The 21,821-nt window shown below is 36.4% G+C and overlaps 1 protein-coding gene across 1 annotated transcript; it reads right to left on the reverse strand.

The window, feature by feature from the left end:
- Positions 1–5,463: 5,463 nt before the first annotated feature.
- Positions 5,464–18,243, reverse strand: LOC116172677 (probable G-protein coupled receptor 158; the record flags this gene model as incomplete). The annotated part of the gene is given in 3 exon segments (XM_031489924.1): positions 5,464–6,377; positions 13,906–13,926; positions 18,025–18,243. Coding segments are annotated over 3 exon segments (399 nt in total), but the record flags the coding sequence as incomplete, so codon positions are not given.
- Between the last annotated feature and the right edge of the window lie 3,578 nt (positions 18,244–21,821).

Below are 21,821 nucleotides of genomic sequence, written 5' to 3' on the forward strand. Positions count from 1 at the left end.
GATACCAACCTTAAAAGTGGGTTCTTCGGAATATTTAAATGACCCCAGTTTTTGTAGCCATTGATCATTAATTTTTGATGGGTTTAAGCATTATTTCGTGTGTTCAATATGCAATAGAACAGCTTACGTTTAGTATTATTATTATATAAGACTGTGGAGATCTTCAATAATACTTAAAGTAAAAAAGTAATGCACATCCACACCAAATTGTTAACCCAAATTTTTCGACTTGGCGTACCCATTACGAACAATAAAATACCATTTTCTCACAATGAACGCTGTACATGTGCGAACGGTACTTTTTTCAAGATGCGTACCTAAACTATTTAGTATTGCTATCCCGATGCGAATTTGCTGTTACACTATTCAGCTGAGAAAAAAAAAACGGATGAAACCAGGTTGAACCGCACCTATCAATACCAAAGTAAAAGAAATTATTTCTCGTTTACAAAAGGTAATTCGATAGGAAAAATATTGATGTAGCTAACGGGTTGCTTAAATGAAATTCATACCAAGCTATTGGTTTAGATCGTCTTGTAAGTAATATATAACTGCATCTTGCAGAAATTAGACCATAACTAATAATAAAAACTGCACTTGCCCTTATTTAATTAATTGTTTCTTACTAACCTACATATTAATAAATAAGCCTTACTTAATTACAAAGCACGTAAGTAATTAGAGCAATTTAATCGACATTAAAGTTGTTGCTTGATAATTGTAATTTTTTCATTCAGTGAATACAATTAAAAGGTGTGTATTATGTTGAAAAGTAGTACCTACCTATATTCAATATACTTTCTTGTGTTTAGATTTAATTTTGATGGTTATCAGACAAAGAAATGTTACGTTTATTTCCTGCTTATCAGTCATTTTATGCTTGATTTCAGGTGCACTATATATAGGGTGGTTCAAATCCGTGGCTCATCATGGGGATCTTCGTAACGGTGAGAGACAGTCACTCTTTAAGTGCACAAATTTACTTTTACATAATGATGGGTTTACTGTGAAGGTTGTAATTTTTGTAGTAATGTAATCTAGTCTAATCGTAATTTGTAGCTTTTAGGTTGAGTGGGGTCAATCTACATTTCCTATTTTGGAAAGGGGCCATTAAAACAATTAACAATATCTGGAAGTATTAGGAACTTCTGCGACCGTTAGAGTTACAAAAAGTAAAATAACAACATCAATAAACCACAACAATGTAAAATATCGTATAACATAGGGAAATTTGCAATTTGTGCCGCTTCATAGTACACTTGAACTAAAGTAAGTTAGGCGATAACAAGCGATAAAAATAAACTTATTCAGGAAATCGAGCGATCTCTGTCGACCTGAAAGTTGCGTTCATTCCATTTGCCCGCTGAAATTCCTCCGTTTCGGTTTTTATGACGGGCCAGATTCATAAATCATAAGAAGTGGGAGAGCGAGTATTTAAAGCTGATTTTTTCGAGCGAGCAGATATCAATTTGGGTACGCTAATTATTGCGATTGGTGGGTTATTTCAAGTAAAAACAAAAAGTTTTAGTTAAACTTCAAGAGCGACCACGTACAAATACAGGCGTGTGAAAAAATTGATCCGCGTTCGATATTTTTAGCTACGCATTATTTTGTAAAGTAAGGAAGAAGGAAAAGGTTTTAAGCAAGCGAACATGGCGCTAAACAGCGCTTTTTGTTTGGTCAGGTGTTTGATAGTGGCTCTTTTTTTGGTGGAAGACGTGAATCGAGTTTTTTGTGGACGTTGAAACGTAGCCGTGTTTGAGTGTATTTGTTTGCAAAACAGTCACTGGTGTCATTATCGAGGCTGTGTACAGGAAAATTGATTGAGCGCTACGAGTTTTAAAATATTGAAGTTGTCGTGTCTAAAAGTGGGTAGCGGTAGCGTATTTTCCCGTTTATGAAAAAGTCATGTTGCAACGAAGCGGTGAACTCTGTAGATGAACACCCGGCATCGAGAAGGGTTTTAAGTTGGGCGCTTCTTTACAAAGATTGTCGCTCTGCAAATATTTATTTCTGCGTAGGAATTGGAAATATAACGTAGAAATTAGTAGGTTAATTTGTAGAGTTGCCCATTAAGAAAAATAAGAATCCGTACGTAATTTGCCGTTTGCAACCGTTCCTGTAGGAATATTTAAGTTGTTTTTATGACCGCTGAACGCTCTCTTGCCAAGAAAGAAGAGAGAGAATCAATCTTATTCAGTTTTAGGTCCCTTAATTATCCATTAATTGTTTTTAATTATCTAAATACGAAATCCAGCATTAAAATCCGCAAAGTCGTGCAGTTTACGGAAATAGGAGACCCCACATTCTAAGGATATTGTTGGACTGTCGAATTGGGAGATTTCATTCCGACTATTTGGATAAGTGTAATTAACCGTAATTAGTTGAACAGGTTACAGATAACAGTTTCCGATTACGTCGAGATTACATCCGTTAGGTGCGCCCTTAAAAAACTTGAATTTTGACACAGGTCCTGTATTTTTAAGACATCTGGGAAGGCTGCAATTAATTAAAAACAGTTTTAATTTTCGAGCGTTATCGCAAGGACACGCCGTCGAGCAGGCAAAACCGTCGATTCCACCAACACATAGCCGAAGTAAGGTAAACGCTAACCGTATTTAGATCTTTGGCATCTTTTTGCATTTGGTTGTTTACCGAAACGCAAGTTTAACCAAAACTTAAAATCTTTTGCCTTTTGCATCTTTTTGCCTTTGGTGGTTAACCGTATTTAAATCGTTTGCTTTCTGGCTTTTGCGTCTTTGTAAACTACGTTTGGTCAGTACCGTATTAAATTTGCATATTTTCAGTTAATTTATTTTGCATTCAGACCGTCTAATTGTTTCTTCTTCTACATTGGGTTATCTATAGTTTTTGATTTTCCCTGCGGTAAGTGTTTTGCTACTTTCCGTTTCGTTAATCATTTATAAGGGGGTGGGCAATATTCATTCCCGTACATACGTACCGAATCCGCTTATTTACTATTCGCGCTTACCCTTTATAATTCCTGGGACCGCCATTCTCTATTCGATATACTGGAGCTTACCAACGCCGACCGCAGCTTGTCCAGAAGCAAGAGAGGCCGGAGCACCCCCGCTCCGATGTCTCCTGCCGTCGGGCGCCGTCACGTCTACAGATTTTGACTAGTAAATTACCGCCGAATATTCCATTTTCTTACCTTTAAATTACATTTTTTTGTATAAAGAAGAATCGAAGTCACCGTTTGTGTGCGAACTTCCGGTGAAAGTTCATCGCACTGTGGTTATCGAGCGTATATCGCCTTAGAGAAGGGGTTCAGGTTATCAGTTAAAGGGAGTTCGTGTCCATCAAAGGGCCAATAATTGGCTACTGATCGCTTGTAGCGTGGTATGCGTTACTCTGGCCCTGAGTGCCTGTTTTTCTTTCAGCCTGATTATTTTATGCCAAATAATTTTCTTCGTCTGTAAATGATTGGTTTTGTGATTAATCTAGACCCAAACTGCGACGTAGATTAGAGTTTTCATGCAAAATTGTTCTATTTCGTACCCAGGTGTTAATTAAAGATTTGCTCACCAAGTGGGGGTAAGGCTTCTGGATTTTGTTTTCAAATTAATAACATTTACGCCAATATCGAGATTTTCGCCGTGGCGGCGACTGAACAAGCCCTAAAAGAATTGTAATTGTTTTTTTTAATGTTTTATTAGTACTTGAGTTTAGTGAAGGTAGGTGGACAGGTGTTTTGTGGGTGGCTTAGTGACCATTTGTCATTGTACATATCATTTTATATTTGGGGTACAACGTGAGGCATACAGCAATATTTAATTTAAAAAGATAACATATTAAATTCTCTTTTCTAAAATTAACATAACAAAATTATTACTAATGTATTAAGTAGGGAGGTACTTTCAAGTACGTTTAGGACTTATGTTGTTTCTTTCCTTTTTTGTAATAGAGTAATATTTAACCGAGATAATTTTGTATAAATGAGTAAAGAAAGTAATACATAAATAATTTTTTTTAAAGGTTTTTAAAATCTGTTTTGTATTTTTTGAATCATTAAACTCCTTTTAAAAATTTTCTAATCACTCGTTTTGAATCTTCTTGAATGTTATAAAGAAACTGTTCTAATAAATATTATTCTGTCTTTTTGAACAAAGAAAATAAATGGTCATTCTGGAATTGTGTATTGTTCGATTTTCCCCCTGTATATCTTAAGCGATTTTCAAATTTTGATTTTATTATTTTAAGTTCGACCTGATACCCGTTACACAGTTTGGCGGTTTTTAAGTGAGACAATTTATCATTTTACAATGTGCAGGTATATTACTCAGTTTCCTTTTCAAAAAGTGAATATATAATACGATTTAATTTTTTGCGTTGACCTTCTTAGTATCTTGGTCGAAGATACGGTACAAACCTACCTTCTCGAGATGCTCCTCTTCTTATATGGGCTTTACTTGTTTTGGATGGCACATGTTGTTTTCTTATATACGATCCTTTTTCATCCATAGCACATATTGTAAATTCTTTTACGAAAACTCTCTGACAGAAATATGTTTTGTCCTGTGCAGGGTTGCCATATTTACTTATATTGGAAATGAGGCACAGAATGAGATACAGACGAGGGACATTCCGTACGGCTCATACGGGGCACGTAATATCCCTAAGACAAGGGGTATTTTTCCCTGCAGAAAATATGAAAATTTGCATTAGGTTTGGCAATACGTAAACCCGAAATCTAACTAATATAATTTGATTTTATTGATCACCATACGTGTACATAAATAATAGAGGTCTATATAATGTCAATTAATTAGAGGGGGTCTGGTGTCTTATTTACGGATAAACTCAAATAATTTGGATTATTTAGAAAACGAACTGTAAATAATTCTCAGATTTTCTTTATTTGTTATCGATCGCCTGCGTACGAGGTATTTTTGTAAAAAAGAACAACTAGCATTGTTGCCTTTTCCTTTATTTCAGGGAGTTGTCATATTGTTCTCATGTGTTTTGGAATACATTTTTGAAATTGTCATCTATTTAATGATGTGTTAAATCTAATCAAAAATTTACGATCTAGATAGCGTACTCGTCAGATTTTCTTATTCGTGCCCAAGATTTCATGAATTTTTTTCTAATTAACCCTTTGGAATTTACGGAAGTCGATTAAGACCACTGAGTTTCCAAAATTGAGTAATTTCGGTCAATATTTGGATTTTTCTTTTTATCAGATGCCTAATGTTAGTTGAACAGATGTTTTGTGAGTCGCATACTTTTAATGTAGAATCCTTTCAGTCGTTATCGTTTATTATGCGAAGCATTTTATGACCACTTCAATAATGAGTGCTTTTATGTTATCTCGTTGATCAATATGCAAAAGGAGCGAACAGTGTTTTGCCGAACTGCTGAAAATAATACAAAATATAAAAAAACAAACACTTTTCAATTAAAATCTTTATTACTTTAACAAATCTACGATTAAAGACAAAGTTACAAGATTTAGTTTTCTGCCCGATTAATTTGTATAGTATTCTTAATAATTAAAATAACAAACAAACGATCATTATTAACATTGATCTTTGAAAATTTGCCTCTTTATCGTATCATATATACATGATGCCACAATATAACACGACTATTCCGTTAAGCAAAACTGTTTAAATATTAACTGGACCAGATTTATGATTTTTTCTAATATACTGGAAAGTGGTCCCTTAAGCTATCAAGCTAACGGTTGCGCAGTACTTCTTTTTTCGAACATACTTTTAGTTCGGTACATTTTTTTGGGTGTGTACTTTTTACAGTGGTGCAAAGGTTAACTTGTAGCGCATACAACAAGGGCTAACAACTTTACGGACGTATTATTTGTGCGGGGAGACTAGTCGATTAAAACGGATTGTGGAACGTAACAATCATCATTATCGACAGTTAACTAAGGAATTTTTGGTCTTATGTGTATAATTACGATTATTACGTTCAGAAAACTTCTTACATCAAGAGGATGGATCTATTATTATTATACATTCGTATTGTGGAGTAATTATTGGTGTTCTATCAAGGTTGGTTAAGAGGGTGATATGCAACGTTGGACAAATGCCATTTTGTCAGCTACCTTGGGATGTTAAGTGTCATTCAAGTATATTCGTACGACATATTTTGTCAGTGTGTCTCGCCTTTGAATTTATTTACGCGTTACCTTGACTCTGCGTCCTACGTACGCTTTTGTGCCGTTTTGACTGATGTCACGGTTTGCTGTCGCTTGTGTAAGTTGAAGGTAGATCATTGTATATAGCACTAGGACCTTCATTACTGCAAACTGAATCTTCAGGTGTGCGAGACGGTTCCGCTTCCGTCGTCTCCTCTTCCTTTTTGGCAATTCGGTGCTTATTTCCATATAAGTTCTGCGAAACAAATGCACGAGTGAAAATAATTAGGTACATAATAATATTACTATTTAAGTTGAATGTTGGTGTCGGAAGTAAAATTATGAACCGAAACGAAACAACTTTCAGTTAAGTGCTCAGCGCCTTGTTATTGGCAAAGGAAAGTGCATACATCAAATCAACAGTAAAGCTCATACATGTACCTACATTTCCAATTAAATAGATGGGACAATTCGCACCGGATCTCTATAGTCATGCATAATGGAAAGGAAATGCAAAATTTAATAAGCCCTGAAATTACCATAACATCGACGGCCCAATATTTCGATTGTGTGACGAGTTTGTAACGGTCCTTTTCCGTTCAAATAACTATATCCGCTCAAGAACATGTTTATCGAGTATATTATCAGGTTCAAGTACGGAACTGGATCCGGAAGAGTGGGGTTCGAAGCTAATTGATAATATAGGTACTGGAACCAATCCACACACTACTTCCATCTGAACCAGAGAATCTCCTTAATACTATTCTTTGCAACTGCAAAAAGGGATATAATTCGAAGTGCAGCTACAAAAAGGTCGGTTTGTTTTGTTCACCAGCAGGCACCAGTTGTCAAGGCCAGTCGTGCTCAAATTTTGAATCTCCAACAGAAGAAGATCCTTACATCGACGACGGCACAGCTGATGTATCGCTGTTTGAATAATTTACGTTAACTCAGGAAGAAGACGAAGAAGAAGAAAAACAATATGGAGAGAGAGAATACGAAGGAGAAGAAGAAATTGAATGAGAAGACTACTAAGAATAAAAATAGATCGTGGAGTAGACCTACTGGGGACACCACGTTAAAAAAAACACGTCAAGTACACTAGAACTTTAGAGTAAATTTTGGAAGTAATTTTTCAGCTTCTTTGGAATTTACGCAAGGGTACCCCGGGCTGACTTGACTAGACTATTATGTTCTTGTAGGATGTAGTATGCTAAAAACGAAAATTAGGGAGTGTACGTAACAGTTAGGGGTCCCGGAAGGAGCTAAATGTAGTTAAAACGAATTGAAAAATTAAAAAAAAAGGTTTTCGCCCTAAAGTGAATAACTTTAGCCCATTTTACATGCGTTGATCAGTATGTCCCAAAAGGCCATAACTATGTGATCTATGGTTCTCTTTATTAGAACCATCAATTTAAAGAAATGTCGCTCTAAATAAGAAAGTTAACATTGTGTAGTATGCACATGCGCACACCTGATGGTTACAATATTCGAAATGTGTGCCTTTACTAGAAACATACGTGGTCAGAATTTGTATTTGGATTTTAAGCAAAATATATTCATTTCATGCTTTACCAACACAAACTGGCCAAAAAATTTGCCCCTTAATAGCGGATGGGCGCTTGTCGCCACTGTTTGTAGTAGGGTTTGTAGTAGGGTCACTGTACTTTTTTGCACATAACTTTAATTTTGTCTTGTGTACAAGCCTGCAAATTATGCTTGATTCGCCATTTGTTTCCTGAACCTGAAAAGGATATCATCATATTTCTTTGGAGTGTTTCTCCCTATTTCTGATGTGTTGTCGCTTCTCCATTGAATACGCTTAGCGGATTTATATTTGCAAAATATTAGTGTGAGGTACGTACAAATATTATCACTCCGAATTATGTAGTTTAATCAAGAAAATAAGTCAATAAGAGACCCTTTCAAAACGTGTTTTATTCGAAATTTGTTGCATAGTGATCCCTTGTAACCCATAATTGAATATTATCATTGACTTTCGCGTTTTACTGTCACTCAAAAATTGATGCTATTGTTTAGAGATATAGGACTAAACGCCATGGAAACACATAGTAAAATCGTGAAGAGAAATAACACTTTCCATACGATTTTCTTTACAAAAACAAAATCCGGTAATTGATCACTGCAAAAAAGCAAAATTTGAGGTTTATTATTGAAAAAATGAAGTATCTCGAAGTTATCGCTCAAAAAAGAATGGCTAATTTAGGATGTAAGGACCAAAGGACGATATCGATTCCTTGCGTCTTCTAACATACAAGTTTCTTTCAGATTCTGTTTCCACAGACGGACGCGTAAACCTTTCCTCATAATATTTAAGTATCACTGTATTCTGCTGAATTGCCAGAGCCAATAAATCTCCTCCCAACTTGTTACCGACATTTACTAACTCCGTTCTAAAACCACCCGCAAGACAACAAATAGCTACTACCGTGCATAGGCCCATTTTCCAATGTCTTCCGCGATTTCCTTCGCGACCATCGAATGTGATTCCTTTGGGGGTGAACGTTTTTAGGGAGACCATAGCACCCAGGAATCTTGGGGGTATGAGAGCCTCAAGATTTTATGACTTGTGTAAGTAAATAAACACTGAATCTTTCTTTTTTTCCGGGGGGATGGTACATTCGCCAACACCCTCCGGTTCTACATTCTTCTGTACTGCTTTTACCGCTTACACACCGTCGTTCTTAGAAAGGAGTTGAACCTTTTGAGGCAGGCCGTAGCACCAGGAGACCTGAGTGGTATGGAATACCTTCACGGCGTTTGTCTCAAGTATTTGTGATATGGATAATGAACATTGAGCCTTCCTTTCCTGCATGTTTCTGTCCTTTAGTAGTGATTGGTTAAATAAAATGTTATCTTCTCCCTCCCTCTCTGAATAAGCTTACTATTCTTCCTATTCCTTTCACTGTACATTTCTGTTGAATTTTGTTGATTTTGAAGACTATGAAGGATATGGAGTATGGGAAGGATTGTGTACTGTGTAGGATTTTAATCATGACATGGTCCTGAATAGATTGATCTTGATGTTCTAAATAATCTCAACGATCTGAGTGATCCCGAGGCGTCTGGGTGACCTGAATGATCTATAAAATCTGAGGGATGTCAAGAATCCAGAGGATCTGGAAAAGTATACAAAATCATTAAAAAATCGGATAAATCACAAGCACGATCTTTAGAAGGTGAGAGATCGAAATTGTTTGAAGGCTTGGAACGGGTTCAAAAATTCTGAAGCATGAAATAAACAATCTAAATGATCTAGAGGCTCTGAAAGATCTGGCCGATTTGACCAAGACCTTAACGATCTGAACTATCTGATCGACCTGCCGGATCTGCAGAATGTGAACCTTATGGACGATATAATGTGATTGATGAGATCTTAACGATCTGAAGGATTTGGGACATTTGAAGATACCCCCATCAACCTGTACTTAAAGGGTTTGAAGAATTTGAAGGAGCTGCAGTTGAATAGGAATTTAACACACTAAACCTTCCCCATACTTCTTTATTAAAAAATTGTGAATAAAATCACATAGCGACTATAGTTTCGACCTAAGTCATTTTCAAGCTGTAGGAAAATTGTAACTAATAACGAGTAACAATCTTGAAATATACATACCTTAAAATTTAAAACATCAACAACAGAAAATAGGAAATTGAAAGTACAGAAGTTACATTTTTTATCAGTATGCTGGAAAGAACATGTGTTAACCACTAGTTGAACATAATTAATACTTACAGGAAAAAATTTTTTATCAAATATAAAACAGTTGGTGTTAGGACATAGAAAAGTGGAACAAAATTAACATAGTCATGATACAACGACGATTAATTAATTAATTCATGCCATTAGAAAATGGACGCAGCCATCTTGTACAAATATAGTCAACGACTTAACTCGAAAGGTAACGAAAAGGGAAAGGTTAAAGAAGGAAATAAAAAGCGGGAAATTTAAAAACAACAAGGTTAAACAGGGCCGGATTAGGTAACGGGACGAAGTGAGAAGAAAGGTGAAAGAATGCAACATAGCTTGCATTAGGCTATTGTTATTTAATTGTACTAAAATTTATGGGCCAAACTACCCTGTGCCTGCTGATGGCAGATGTCGGGACTCGCGGAAAGATTAATGTGCCCTCAAGTTGAAAACCCCCCAATCTGCTGAAGGCAGAAAAAGGGGAAAAAAGGGGGGGGGGGAGAAACACCACGTTGACAAGCGTAAAGGGGTAGGGGTTAATTAGTCAAGAATAACAAATGCTTGTTTAGATTTAAAATTTCGTTCAAGGAGTGTTGAGGATTCTCTCTGTAGTGATGGTAAATTTCTTTCATTTCTAGTAAGTCTAGTTTGAGGCTTTTATTACAAACATGAAGAATTTCAAAATCCTCCTTCGAAAACGAATGACCAGAACTCAGGATGTGGTGGGCAAAGGAAGAACCTTGGTTAGGGTGATCGAATTTGAGGTTATTGTTTTTGATAGCGGAAACGTGTTCGGAAAACCGGGTTTTGAATGAGCGACCAGTTTGACCAATATAACCAGCTGGGCAATCTCGACAAACCAATTTATAAACCCCTGATTTAGATAAGGGAGGTATAGGATCTTTAGTTTTCACCAAATTAGACTTGAGATTACTCTTGACTGAGAAGGATATGGAGATGTTGAGGGGACGGAAAAGACGAGCAATGATATCAGAAATCGGGCCTATGTAAGGTAAGGAATAATAAATGGAAGGGGAATCAGGGACCTGAGAAAGGGAAGTGCACCTCGAGAGGTTGTCTTTACACAGCATTCTACGGTATAACTTATTAATCATCTGTAACGGGTAATTGTTCGCTAAAGCGATATGATAAATGATGTTAAGTTCTCTCGAGTGGTGGGGTTCGGGAAGGTCAAGGGAAAGGAGTCTATGGAAAAAATAACGGAAGGAAGTAAGTTTGTGTGATAAAGGGTGACACGAATGATAAGGGATAACATGGTCCGTAGTGGTGGTTTTTCTGTAGATGCCGATTTCAACATTAGCAATTCCTCTAGTGAGTGACAGGTCTAAGAAATTGAGGGACTTATTAGATTCGATTTCAAGCGTGAATTTGATATTCTGATGAAGGGAATTCAAAATTTGGAAACACTCATGTAACTCGGACCTATTACCTCTAAAGATAACCAATATATCATCGACATATCTCTTGTAAAACAAAAAATGAGTTTTAATGACCTCGGACTGGAAAAGTAAGGATTCCAAATGGTTCAGAAATATTTCAGCGAGCAAAGGGGATAAATTACTACCCATCGGTAGACCTGAAGTTTGGATATAGTAGTTATTATTGAAAGAGAAATAATTCTGTTGAGAACACAATTGGAGGGATCTGGAAATGAAAGAACAAACTTGGTCAGGAAGCGGGGAATGGATAAGGAGGTCGTCAATTATATTCAGACATTCTATAAAGGGAATACTCGGGAACAAGTTGACGATATCAAAGGAAACAAGGATATCCGAATCAGTAATCCGGAAATTTTTAATATCCTCCACTAGGGTAATGGAATTTTTGATTGAGTGGGGAAATTGGAGTGCAAGAGAATTTCTAAGAGCAGAGTTAAGCCAACTAGTGATCTTGGAAACTGGGGTGTTGGTGAAGGAAACAATTGGTCTTATAGGGTAACCTGGTTTATGGATTTTGGGAAGGGCATATAATCTGGGAAAGGAAGGGTTCATGTGTGTAAGACGAAGATAAGGAATCTGGAAATATTCATAAAGGAGGGATTTGTTGTCAAAGAGAAATTTACGAACTTTTTTCTGGAACACCTCGTTGTTAACTTTGGATTTAGTAAAATCATCAGTAGAAAGGAAATTCTCAACACCAAGGATGTAATCAACTTTGTTCATAATGACTACCGCATTACCTTTGTCAGCTTTTGTTGCAATTAAATTATTGATTTTAAATTTTTTCTTTAAAGAATTGATCACTTTTTGATGAAAAATACCCTTAGGTTGTGTGGCTAGCTTCAACTTGTTATGACATAAAGCTCGGAAATGGTGTTGATCAACCTTATTATCTAGTTTATGAATCACACATTCTAAATCTGTTTTGAAGTTGTCTAAAGTATTCTTATCCCAATGACCGGGGTTAAATTTGAGACCTTTATTCAGAATGAGTTCTTCATCTCTTTTAAATTGTACATTCGATAAGTTTAAAACTCTATCATGAAATAAGAAAGGGATGGTTCCCTTCGGGATCTCTCCGACATTCGAAAGCTTAGAAGAACGAAGCCTGTATAATTTATTATTGAGTTTGTCGAAAATAGTAATCCCGAAGGACTCCACTTCGTCCTTAACCTTCGAAATTAACATATCCAATTCCAAGTTGTGAAGAATTTTATGTAAGGCAAGATGTATACCGTATAAATCCAGGTTGATTTCATTCCTCCGTTGGTACCAGTGTAGTAATTCAGATTTAAGCCAAGTACGTTGTCCGTTATAGACAGCTTTGAGAGCGCTGGTAGACCGACTCTTAGTTTTAAGTTGGATATAATTCGGGATTAGATTCTCTTTCAGACAGGTGTTGTTGAACCAAATGTTGAGTGACGTTCTTTTCATCTTTAAGGAGTATTTCCTATCATTGAAGGAGCTGATTGATCAGGATGATGTTAATGAGCTGAGCACTCTGAACGATATAAGCGATCTGAATCACCTGAACGATCTTGGTGATTCAAATAATCTGCAAATTAAAGCATCTAATAGATCAGAAGGATTATCTATAGAGCTGGATGAATCTGAAGGTTTTAGACGATATGATAGGTTTGACTCTGAAAGTTCACCAGCTCCTAAAGGTCTGGAAAATGTGAATTACTTGAGGAACCCCAATGTACTATTTTTTCCTTCCTTGAGTTGGGCTATTTCACGCCTACGCACTTTGACTCTCGGATCTATTGTGCGTGTCTCAGTGTCTTACTTCGAGGAAGGCAGTTTGTTAAACAATCTAAGAATCCTTTCCGGCTGCAACTCCCTGACCTGCTGAGGTGCCATTTCAGCCTCGCCCACGTCTTGTGATCTCTATCCGGAGACAGCCTCACGCTAGAGAAGAAGCGTTCCGCTGTCTCTTCCTCCTAGAAGCAGAGGCGACATGTGTTAATGTCAGTTATCCGATTTTGTTAAGATGATAGCTCAGGGGGAAGTGTCCACTTGTCCAGTGACCATTATGACCGTACTTCACTTCTGATGAGTGCTAGGAACGATCTGGTTTTAGTCTCCTGGAAACTCATCAGTTTCTTGGATTGTCTTAGTCCAAGGGTAAATTCCCATAGACGTTTCCACTTTTTCCTGAGCTGGCGACAGTCAGGAGACAACGTGCTTGTATATTCCCAACAACGCAGTTGGTACTAAAGGGGCACACATACGTAATATTATCCGTATTACGAAACGCCATTTTACAGAAGTATGATAATTCTAGAACTAACATAAAAGGAATTCTCGCGCTACATTCTATTGGTGTATTAATCAATAACGTAGATAGTTACAAAACTTTCCCGGGCTTAGAAAATAATCGATGCTACTCTTAAAATGTACCTGGAAGCCTAGGAACTAGGATGTAACAAAAGGGAAGGAAATTACTAGCAGGCAGCTTTTAAACACTACAGTTGATAAGGATGGTCACAATCTTTTCCTTTTCATCTAAATTAAAAGCTAAGGTGGACATTTACTTCCGAAAGCAACTCTACAAAAACAACATAAGGTAGCAAACGGCATGCAGGTCAAGCAGCACAACACACACTTACCCTTTCTCTACTTCCTTTTTTCTGAAAGAAAAAGCAAACAGTTCAATTAAAATTCTTGAATCTCCAAGGTTACCCAAGCACCCACTCGAATTTATTATATAAATTCTCTCATCACCCTCGCCTGCCTGAATTTCTTAATTGAGTTTGAAGATATTGTGTTAATTTTGACGCTCCACTTACATATATAAATTAATTAACTCATCCTGACGAATTAAGAAATACATGAAAGGCTCTAGAAAGTGAAGTTACAAGATACCATTTCATTACTCGTATTTATTTTGACGATTAAATTTACGTCCGCACTTCGTAATTATGAGAAATTATCCGTTCGAGCTTTCGTAATAACAAAAGGACGCAAAAAAAGATACCCTCGCATTCCTAGCTTTTTGCCACTTTATTGCGTTCATTCGGAGCAAGATAAAAGATATCGACGACCACTTTGGGATTTTTATAGTTGTTTGTTAAAACGGAGAGGTCAGAAGTGCCGTTTTTCATTCAAGGATTCGATAACGTGCGTGTTTGGTATTATCATTGAATAATAAATTGGTATTATTCTGAATAATAAAGTGGATGATATCTCCAACTGCTTTTGATTAAACCGACTTTGAAGACATATTGCGGTACGCTCCTTATGGTAATTCTGAAATTCTTGCATTTGTCATACGCGAATTGCATTCTGCATATCTATTTTAAAAACATTTTCTATTACAGACCTACTCGTCTTTTCTAGAGGTAGATATTTCATATCACTTTAAATCTTTCCTTCAATCTACCTCCTCTGGAATGTGGGTGAAAAAATCCATGATTCTCATCCAAATGTGATTTTGTTCCCTGTACTTTTTGGCCCATGTGTTGGTTAGAAGCGCCGAGAGGTTCTTTCCGTTATCGCGAATGAATGTATAAAAAACTTTCGTATTATGTAACTGCACCGTGAGTGAAATAAGGGTATTTGAACTCCATGTTTGAAATACGTAAGCCTAGAGTGATATCACATTGCCCTCAATTAGAAAAATAGGTTAGACGGAAATATGGTGTCGTTTAGCAAACAACCTTCTCCTATTTCTGTAAAGACAATAAGTTTTCAAATAACACCACGTCTCATTTTACTTGCGACATAAATAGCGAAGATAACTGTTTGGGAAAAATTTCATCTTGGCCGTTTAATGGAAGAAAAACTATCCGACGGAAGGATTCCAGACTACATTTGCATTGTTTAATACTTCGATACCATTATCGATGTAAGGAGAGTGTATCGCCCTTATTATTGTAACATCAGCATTAGCTACGAGGATCGTCTGTTTGAGGTGCCATAGCTTATGCATGATCTACGTCAAATTAAAGGCTTTATATCTATGAAGAACTAATAATCTGAATTTGTGGATGTGTTCCATTTGTAACGGGATCCCTCAATGGAGGTTGATTTTTTTTAATTTTTGGAAGGTTAGATTCGAATTTTCGTTGGAGTCCCTTAGTGTTAGGAAAGGGCGATTCTAGTTCCGAGTTGGTATTCCAAAATTTGTTATTCTAAATTTTATTGTCATTTCCAAAGGACTGAGTTCAGAGAGAGAAAATTAATTAATGCACTTTGAGCTAGCGTAGAGCTCACTCCAAGTTTCTAAAAGAGCGGATTCGTTTGTGGGCCCCGAGGGCATCAACTGCGTGGTTCAAAATACAATTTTTGATGACGTCGCGTGGCAAGCAGAGTGATGTGACTTCAAGAGCTAGAACATTATTTAGTTAATAATCTGCGTGCGTATATTTTGAGTAGGTGAACAAATCAAATTCGCGGAGAACGATCTATAAGAGATTTCGCGTGTGAAATGCTGGCTGCGTCGTTTCGAGCACGAACGTTTCTTACGTTACATGCGTCTTCTCTATTCGTATAGAAAGCACAGTACGTTTGTTCACTTATTTGGAGAATATATACATTCAATCAAAGATCAACCACCCTATCACGAGACTATATTTCCAAGCAATCAAGCTGTTTAGAAGGTATTACGGTACTTGAGCGTGGGAAAAGTCTGGTAACCGTGGGGAAACATTTCGGCAGTTGGCCCAGGTCAAATTTTGGCAATTGGCTCTGCGGTAGTTTTGGCAATTGGCCCCGGGTGCAAGGCTAAATTTTGGAAATGGGTCCAGGGTGCCCTAACCGGGCATTTTGGTAGTGACCCGGGATGCTCGATAATATTTCGGCAGTTGGTCCCGGTGCCATATTTCCCCATCTTGGATGCTGGATTAATCTCGAATGCTGGGCCCACCTTCTTGGATGCTGGAGTCGAGACTTTGACGTCATTGTGTTGTGTCACGTGTTCTATTTTTTTATTGGTGTTTGGATTCGAACCCACGCTACCTGAAATAGAAGGCTAACGCGTAGTCATTTGAGCTACGGAGGCTTTAACAATTTTATAGTTAGAGGTCTCAGTCAATTCGGTGACTGCTCGATTCCGAAATATGCCCGGACACCCCGGACCAATCACCAAAATTTGACCTTGCATTCTGGGGCAATTGCCAAAATTACTCCCGAGCCAACTGCCGAAATATTTGTCCACGCTAAAGTACCGCAATACCTACTCCGTTCAATACAAAGCATTTAAATTTAGAGGAAGGTTCAGTATTCCAGCTACGCACCAAGATAAAACAGGAAAGTCGTTCCGTCTACAATCTACTAAATTAAGGTCAAGATTTGCTTTATATTGTAACGTTAAATGTTGAATGTAGGTTTGAGTTAGTTCCTGAATGCGCTTTTACTGTGTTAGGAGTGTAAGTTGGCACAAATGGGAATGGTGGAAGATCATTTTTGCTTTTGTCGTTGAAATGAAAGGTACCTACTTTGTGAAAGATGTGGAAATCTGAAGTGAAAACTCCAAAGTCAACAAGTTAAAATTGTCTAAATTATTTATCGAAACGTATTTACGTAAATGGATCTTTGTTGATATCTTTCCGAGGTAAAGTTACTTTCATCGGATTCCTCATTTGGCCATCCACGTTTCTTTTTAAGTTATGCTATCTGTTTTAATTTAATTACCTCTTTCCTTTACCTATATCGTAATCCGAAACCCATTTATTACGTTATACATAAGTTTCAATTATTTGATTTTAATCTGGTTAGTTTTTTGGATGTATCTTTTTGTGTACGAAACGAGCATTATTAAAAAAGTACCATTGTTCTGGATGAAATGCCAACTCTCATTTTTGAATCTAAGGTTGATATCTGTCAAGAGCTGATTTGACACATGGTATTTTCTTATTATATGGAAATTGGGAGACCTTTCACACCCCTACCGTTAAAATCTGGTGCAAGGGGAGGGGGGAGGCAACTTGCATCACTTTCTCCAAATTTGCATTGGTGTTCCACTCCACAAAGCAGGCATTACCCATGGCATTCTTCTGGTTGTATAGTTGATTCCATCTCCTTTCCTTCGTGCCCACAACTAGGTACTCGGCAGTTCATTTCAATTACATCTGAATGCAAATAATCGAACCCATCAGAATTACTTTTGCATTTCTATAAAAATGAAACCTTCTGCTTATATTTAAATAAATTAGGGCAACAATTCTGGCTTCGGTAGCCATTTGTTATGCTTTAATGACATAAATTGCGTGTGCTTTACCATCAGTTACATAATTCTGCAGGATTATGCAATTGCTAGGATAAGTACGAAATTATGTTACGTATGTAAGTAAATGTTACAAAAATGTAGGTAATTTTATGGAAATAGCCTTTAATGCAGTTACTTTGCATTTGTATTCAGATTCATGAGCATAACTTGCATTAATTACTTGTAATTAAAGCTGTTGGGTAAACTAGCTTTAAAATTGTAGTATTCTATGTCATCGCTTCTGTTACAGAGCACTTTGTAAATGCCGCACGTAAACCTTTTGAAATTTTCAATGAATAAACGAAATGAGTATTTCGCACAGCCAAAAAAGTGGCAAAAAGTTAGTTTGGTAGTTCCACTTGCATCACTTAACATGGAATTGAGTTACGTCCCGCAATATCGAAACTATTATGAAGTTTATGTGGAAGCCATCACAGCCCTCATAATTCGATTTGCAAGGCATTCAAGAGAGGGAACAAGTTTATCCCCGATGCACGAGAAACTTGGCAAACAAAATTACCTGTAAACTAAATCTCCGATGTGGTGCCTTTCGTCCCCCTCTCCTTTTTGATATATGAGGATTATCCAGTCTAATTGTTTTATTCTTAAAAATTTCTAATTGGACGTACAGTCTCTTCAGTTCCGCACGAATGTCTTCGGGGTTCATATCGGCTAAGCTCACTTCGCCGACATCCGCGTCGCTATTGTTGCTCGTTAAAGGTCCATGAGCATTCATTTCCTAGGGCAAGAAAAAAAACATTAGACGAGTACAGAGGATCTTTAAATTATGTTGCGCCACTGCACCGCATACAACGGAAGGTGAAACTCCTAAACGACAATTATTCCTTATTTAAAATATTTTGGGATGTTTAAATTTCTTTACTTTCAAAATTGAATTTGCTACAATGTAACAGCTGAAAAAGTACAGCGTCTGTCATCTCTTCTTATTCGTATTAATTAATTTTAGCCGCCGATGTTTAATTAGTTTAAAATTAATTTAATGTCTCTATACTAAGGGAGAGAATTTTCCTTGGGGTTTTTAATTTACACATAAAAAGAGTTTTAAAATTGAAATAAAAATTTTCCAACGACGTTTTTAACTTAATTTTAAGAAGACATTTAAAAGTATTAATTCTATACTATATAATTTTATTTTGCTAGCTTGCGTTTATTACGCCCCCAACGGTAGACAACACACAAAGCGATAACCTACAGAAATTGTAAAGTTTGACCTAGTATGATGTTTGGTTTGACACATATTACATTTGCTGAACAAATTTGTAAAGCAAAATGATATTTCACGTAATAACCAAATTTGACAGATTTTGTGACCTTTGTAGGAAAAAGATTTTCAATTTCTCATTTTTAACGCAGTATCAGCAAACAATCATAACAAGATACGAAGAATCGTATACGATTTTCAGGAGGGGATTTTTTTGCAATTCAGGGCGCATTTGGAAACCATACTTTTAATCTACAGCATTCTATTTTTGGGGATATCGTCACAAAGCTTGCGAATGTGTTCATCTGCCATCAGCGCCTTTTCTTTAAACAGCATGCGATTATATTAACCAGCCCGCGTTTTGTTTTGCACCGGTCAGGGGGAAAATTTCTATAAAGTAGATATCCAGCAGAGATCGAAAAGCCGACGCGTTGGAAAGTAAATGCGACCCATGAAAAGAATAATTTTTTCCATGACTTGTTTTTTATTGCGAAATACAACTGAATAAACTTTTTGATTTGCGTGCGCCATTTGAAAGTGAATTAGATTTTTTTCACTTAAATTTAAGAATAGGTAATTCATCTAGTTGTTTATTAGACTAAAATATCTTTGACTATTCAATTCATCTAACATTTGTCACATTTCGACCAGTGAAATGTCGAGATTTCAAATTGTTGAGCCAATGGGAACGAATTATAGTGATAATTTCACGTGTAGTATTTCAGCGATAATTTCACGTGTGGTATTTCAGCGACAATTCAACTCATGTATAAAAAATCGCATAAGCCGCAGTGAAATTGTCACTTTGACAGCGGCAAAAGTTACTTGCAACTTTTCCAGCGACAAATGCACTAGTGGTTTTTTCACTTATTCATTTTCGAACCAATTATCGCATTACCCTTTCCCATATGACTAGTTTGACGTCTGTCAATAATTGATTAATTTGGTGAATTTCTTGTTCGTTAAATTGTCCTGCCGAATTACACTCGAGGTTTGTATTTAAACCGAGTAAATTTGGGTTGTGGCAATTCAAATCTGTTTCCTTTTAGCAATTGGACTCGAAAAACTGTCAACCTAAAAATGCTCCACCTGCGGTGTCGCATTTTTATTAGTTGACAGTTTTTCTCGTCTAATTACTAGGCAACAGATTTTTATTACCTAAACAACCCAAATTTACTCGGTAAAATACAAACCTCTTGTGCAATTATAAGTGACAATTCAACTCATGTATAAGTGACAATTCAACTCATGTATAAAAAATCGCATAAGCCGCAGTGCAATTGTCACTTTGACAGCGGCAAAAGTTACCTGCATCTTTTCCAGCGACAAATGCACTAGTGGTTTTTTCACTTATTCATTTTCGAACCAATTATCGCATTATCCTTTCCCATATGACTAGTTTGACGTCTGTCAATAATTGACTAGTTTGGTGAATTTCTTGTTCGTTAAATTGTCCTGCCGAATTACACTCGAGGTTTGCATTTAAACCGAGTAAATTTGGGTTGCTGCAATTCAAATCTGTTTCCTTTTAGCAATTGAACTCGAAAAACTGTCAACCTAAAAATGCTCAGTTGACAGTTTTTCTCGTCTAATTGCTAGGCAACAAATTTTCATTACCTTAACAACCCAAATTTACTCGGTAAAATACAAACCTCTTGTGCAATTATAAGTGATAATTTCACGTGTGGTATTTCAGCGACAATTCAATGCGATTATTCAATGACATTTGTCAAACTTCCACCAGTGAAATGACGCGAAATTTTGTCGTATTAACCGGAACATTCTTCTTAGTTTGTTAATCAATTTCGACAACCGACTTATCACCACATCTTTTAATTTAATCACTCATAACGAATTAGCTTGGAGCACAAAAGTTCGAATAGAATCAATAGCAAAATGAAAAGCAACTTCCATAATTTATTTTGACATTTATTGTTGTCATGGAAATACATTCGCGTGGGTAATTATGCTTAATTTTTCTTTTGATTCATTGAATAGTCCTCCGAATACCATTCGTAGTCGAAGTATTTGTAGATTATTTTTGAGCTGCTGCTCCACTCATGCTAGTTACGCTTTTTAATACCACTCGCGCAAGCGCTCGTGGTATTAATCAGCGTAACTAGCATTCGTGACAGCACCTCAAAAATATTCGACAATACTTCGACTACTTATGGTATTATATATGAATATTTGTTATTGCATTAGGTTTAGAGATTGTTCTTTTAAAAGCTATTATCAGCATTTTACAATTAATGAGTGAACTCGTGAAAGCTGCATTCTTTCCTTAATTTTCAGCTAAGAAAGTCAAGAAATCATCGAAGCTCCAGTAGCACAAACACCAAACATGAAAATGGCTATCATAACGAAAGCGATGCAAAGACTGAAAGAAGAAATGCAAGGGCTTGGACAAAAGAAAATGTAGAGTGATTTTCTCTTCAGGTCGTATCTGAGATCATATAATGTCACACTCATATACGTACTTCACGGTTTTATAGCTTCTGTTTGTACAGGTTCTAACTCTACACCCCCTAATTATAAAGTGGTGAAACTAAAATAACAACGGCTTTTAAAATTTATAAGCCGATGCTAACAATTTCCCAACAAAACAGTTAAAAAGTGATCAGCGTAAAACCGGAGCTTTAAATAAACTCTCAGCTTTCGGCTAATGTACTGTAGAATTACGACGACTAGTAGATATATTTCATTGGACAAAAAACGAGCATTATCGCATGCCGTACAGGTCAGTTAGCATTTCGAACTTTCCAACTTTCAATCTAAATTGATTAACGTAATTGTTGAAAATTTTGATGAAACTCATTAAAATTAGCGCAGTAAAATTAGCTCCAAAAGTAGTCTAAACTGGATGTTATCAATTCTCTCAACCTTTTCCAACAATTGTCTAGAGGATCCTTGGAAATCGACGGACTGTGGATTTTTTTTTCAAAATCCGAATAATTGTCATAGTTACAAATGGAATAATTTTCAAAATATAACAAGAAATGCAACTGTATAATAGGCAAATAGAAATGTGTACATTTAAAAACAGTATAAATTGAGCACAACTCTTGTGCAGATAAATCGCAATTTTTTAAAAC

Source organism: Photinus pyralis, unplaced genomic scaffold (assembly GCF_008802855.1).
Source record: "Photinus pyralis isolate 1611_PpyrPB1 unplaced genomic scaffold, Ppyr1.3 Ppyr1.4_LG5, whole genome shotgun sequence".
In the NCBI taxonomy this organism is placed as follows: domain Eukaryota; kingdom Metazoa; phylum Arthropoda; class Insecta; order Coleoptera; family Lampyridae; genus Photinus; species Photinus pyralis.